The sequence below is a fragment of the Colossoma macropomum genome, unplaced genomic scaffold (genome assembly GCF_904425465.1).
Source record: "Colossoma macropomum unplaced genomic scaffold, Colossoma_macropomum, whole genome shotgun sequence".
NCBI classification, from domain to species: domain Eukaryota; kingdom Metazoa; phylum Chordata; class Actinopteri; order Characiformes; family Serrasalmidae; genus Colossoma; species Colossoma macropomum.
This window is the reverse complement of record NW_023494784.1, coordinates 16,937,892-16,941,792: the sequence shown is the minus strand read 5'-3', so window position 1 is coordinate 16,941,792 and position 3,901 is coordinate 16,937,892. Positions and strand designations below refer to the sequence as shown.

General features: G+C 42.4%; 1 protein-coding gene across 1 annotated transcript; it reads right to left on the bottom strand.

Moving 5' to 3' along the window:
• Positions 1 to 698: 698 nt before the first annotated feature.
• On the bottom strand, positions 699 to 3,115 carry gpr183a (G protein-coupled receptor 183a). Its single transcript, XM_036579747.1, has 2 exons — positions 3,007 to 3,115; positions 699 to 2,015 (listed from the first exon to the last, which is right to left on the bottom strand). The coding sequence occupies exon 2, from the start codon at positions 1,981 to 1,983 to the stop codon at positions 880 to 882; it is 1,104 nt and encodes a 367-aa protein (XP_036435640.1). The 5' UTR covers positions 1,984 to 2,015; positions 3,007 to 3,115; the 3' UTR covers positions 699 to 879.
• Positions 3,116 to 3,901: the final 786 nt, after the last annotated feature.

Sequence of the window (3,901 nt, the reverse complement as noted above, 5' to 3'; positions counted from 1 at the left end):
GTAATTTCACCAGGAAAGGAATTGAAAATGTTACTGTAATAATAATTATTTGAAAATAATTTGAAATCTGATGGGGTACACACCCCACACCCCACGCTGTACCAGTATAAGTCCTTAGGTAAGACCCCTAACACTACCTTCATCTACATCTGTTAAGTAATCAAATTGTAAGTTGTTCTGGATACAAATGTCTGCCAAATGCCATAAATGTAATGTTTTCACTCTTTTCCAGACCTGTGAATCATGTTCTCTTCTAAAAATAACAACCATGTAAACCAAAATGTCAAATGTCTCAACTGTCATATGTATTCATGTGCTGTGTACTTGCTGGTACTGGTGACTCATCCACTTTCCTGCTTTTTACTGTTACCCAAAGCTGTTGCAGACAGCTTTAACAGAAATCTAACAGAAGGTGGTGCTGTTAGTTTAGAGACTGTTAAAGGGAACATGTGCTTTCGCATGTGGTGCTTTCATGTGTGGTACTTTCCCACTTTTTTAAAGCACTAATAATTTCACAACCGCTGTACTGTTATTTTCTGCTTCTTACATCCTTTTAATTATTATTATCAATAATAATAATAATAATAATAATAATAATAATATGATTATTATTATTATTAATAAATGAATGACAGAAAGCAGTCCAGTTTTAAAACACAGATCCAGGTTGACACAAAAATATGTACAGTGAAGCTGAGAACAGTAAATAATAATGCATTTAGTCACTCTTAATTACATGTTATGATATCATGTGGCCCTTTTGAAAATTGCTGACATTATTTACAAAGCAGCATGTTTTGTTGTTCAGTCAGCATCAATCATGTCCTGTATCTTGACTCCCTGCCGGTTCTGACTTTAGTCCGCAAGCTGTGCTTTTTCTCAGTCACCCGTTATCATGCTGCTTCGCTCTCTAGCGTAGCTTCTGCTGCTCATGTGGATTTTGTCATTGCCTAGGGCATCTGGAGAAGAGCCCTCCGGGGATGTCTTGACCACACTGGAGAAGGACATGCTCACCTGCCTCTTAAGCAGCTTCATTATCTTCTTCTTGTAGCCCTTGCAGGCAAAGAAGTAGATGAAGGGGTCTAGGGAGGAGTTGAGGTTCATGAGACAGACAGTGATGTGCAGAGATATCTGGAAGTTATGCAGCTCCCCGCAGTCAGGCTGGTACTGCAGTTTTCTGATCATGTACTGCAGCAGGTCAATGTGATAGGGGCTGTAGCAGACCACAAAGACTAGGATGACGCAGCAGATCACACCAATGGCTTTGCGACTACGGCCAGATTTCTCTGTAAGCTGGTTGGTCTTGGCCAGCAGACGAAGCTTGGAGCAAAGTGCAGAGTAGCATGCCAGGATGGTGATCAGAGGAATGCCATATCCCAGGAAAACGGCACCGATCAGCATGAAGGGTAAGCCCTCCACTTGCTCAAAGTTGGGGTACTCCATACACGTGATGTGGCCGTCATGCTCCACATGAGTCATAGGCATTGAGAGCAGTGGCAGGGTCTGAACCAGCACCACCACCCACACTGCCACGCAGATGTAACGCACATTGTGGACCTTGCGGAAGCGGCCGAAGCGAAGAGGCAGCACCACGGCGATGAAGCGGTCCACGCTCAGGCAGGTCATGAAGTTCACACCGGCATACATGTTGATGTAGAAAAGCAGGGCCATGGCCTTGCACAGGCCTTCACCCATCGGCCAGTGGAATCCCATCCCGTAGTAGACCACCCGCAGGGGAAGAGCAAGCGAGAACAAGATGTCTGATACAACCAGGTTGGCTGAGTAGATCGTGGTGGAGTTGATCTTCTTCATGTTGGGCCAGATTACGTGTAGGGCTAGCGCGTTACCCAACAGCCCGACAACAAAAACCACACAGTAAACCGAGGGCAGAAGCACTCGTGCCCACCCACGATGGTCATACAGGTTGGTGCAGTTGCCAGCAGTGGACTCATCGCTGCTAGTGCTGTTTGGAGTTGTCATCATAGCCACAAGATAAGTTTGGGATTGGAGCAGATCTGAGGAAGCAAATGCAGAAGTGGCAGCGTTTTTTGGGACAAACATACATTCACAATCTCGACCCTAACACATGGTGTATGGTTTCATTGAGGAAGTAGAAAGAGGCTGTCGGCTTTTTTCTCCGCAGTAGGCCAGTGTGGTTAATGAAAAAAAAAAGTACTACAACCTAGTCATGGCATTGGATCCGTAATCTGAAAATGCCATTGCTGCCCATGCAGTAAAGGAAGTCTACAATACAATAGGAATGCATGGTAAGGAAGTTCCACCTCAGTCATCACTGCTTCAAAACAATAAGTGGTGGTCCCAAAACAATCCTGGCCCACTCAAGCAGATTTGAAGTTAAGCGAAATGTGCTTCCTGTCCCGCCAACTGTACCGGAGAAATCTACACCCACTCTAAGATCAGTGTTAGAACTTGTTAGTAACTGAATGGCAGAGGTTGCTACACAGGAAAATCTTTTAAGCTTTAATGGTATATACACTCCATTGCCTGCAATGCGGTGGCGATTGTGTAATGACTACAATCCCTCCAGAAACCTTAAAAAAGTGTTCCCCTGCATGTGGAGACATGCTTTACTACAGCTACATTTACAGTCATAAATTGTATTCAACACAGTAATAGTACATGCGCTGTTCTTGGGCGGACTGCAAATCTACAAAACATCTTGATTTTTGTGGAAACATGTTAAGCATGTTCTGTCAATCTAAAGAAATCATTGTAACTGTTTTTTTCATCCAGTCATAAATTATATTACATTGAGTGTTAAGAGTTATCATAAGAGTACGTAAGTGCTGATCTGAGGTGGAATAACAGACTGCAGTGCATTTTTTTCAACTTGTTCCTCAAGCACATCACTACATTTTCTTTGTTCTTGTGAGGGTACAGAACAACAAATCATAACAAATCATTAACCACATACAAAATATAATTTCCACATAATTTTCAATGTACTTCAGGCAAAATACTGATTAGACCAAAAAGAGTACTTACCAGTAATTTGTTTCCCGCCAAACTGTCAGTCTGTATGTTTTTTCTGTTGGCATGGCAGTGATGGGTGTTTTCTCTGCTGGTCCCAGCATGGAGCACGTTGCTTCTACTGAGCAAATGATCAGAGAAGTCTTTTCAGTGTAGTACAGTAACCATAGTGACTGACATAATTTCCTGTGTTGTTTTCTAGGTCTGCCCATTTTTCTTTTCTCAAGTGGTCTGTCTTTTTTTCACAGTCCAACACGTGTCCTCTTTTAGTATATTTTTTGGGCAGTATATCACCACTTCAAGCACCAATTTGGACTGTTTCTTTAAAGCTGAATCTCTCTCTCTCTCTTTCTTACACACACACAGCTTTCTCCAATATTATCGTTGGGTTTGATAAAGCTACCCTCCTAAAAAAGATTTTTAGTAAAGCAATGGCTCTGTACAAAAATATGTAGACTCAAAGAATTGTTTGAATATATTCTCTATGATGGAAAAACAGCTGTTATGATTCTTTAAAGAACTTTTAAAATTAATTCTAGTCAGTACCAAAATGGGTTCCATTGTTAAGAGTCCATTTTTAGTAGCATACAGAGCCCTTTTTGCAAAGAGTATGAGAAAAAAAGGCTAGAGAAAAAATGTTTTTTCTCGGTGTTCTGACAGTTTCCATTCATATTAATTCTGGGTCTTCCCGAGTCACACGATACTACTAGCACTGGGTGAAGGCTAGCACATGCTTCCTCCGAGTCATGTGAAGCACCACTGCATCTTTTCAAACTGCCGCTTGCACAGCGTCATTGGACACCTGTGCTGGCTAGCATCGTGCTGAGTGATTGGGGAGCGGGATGGCCATTCTACCCACCCAGAGAGAGCAAGACCATCATCAGGGAATTAGCTTATAGGGCCAGCACTA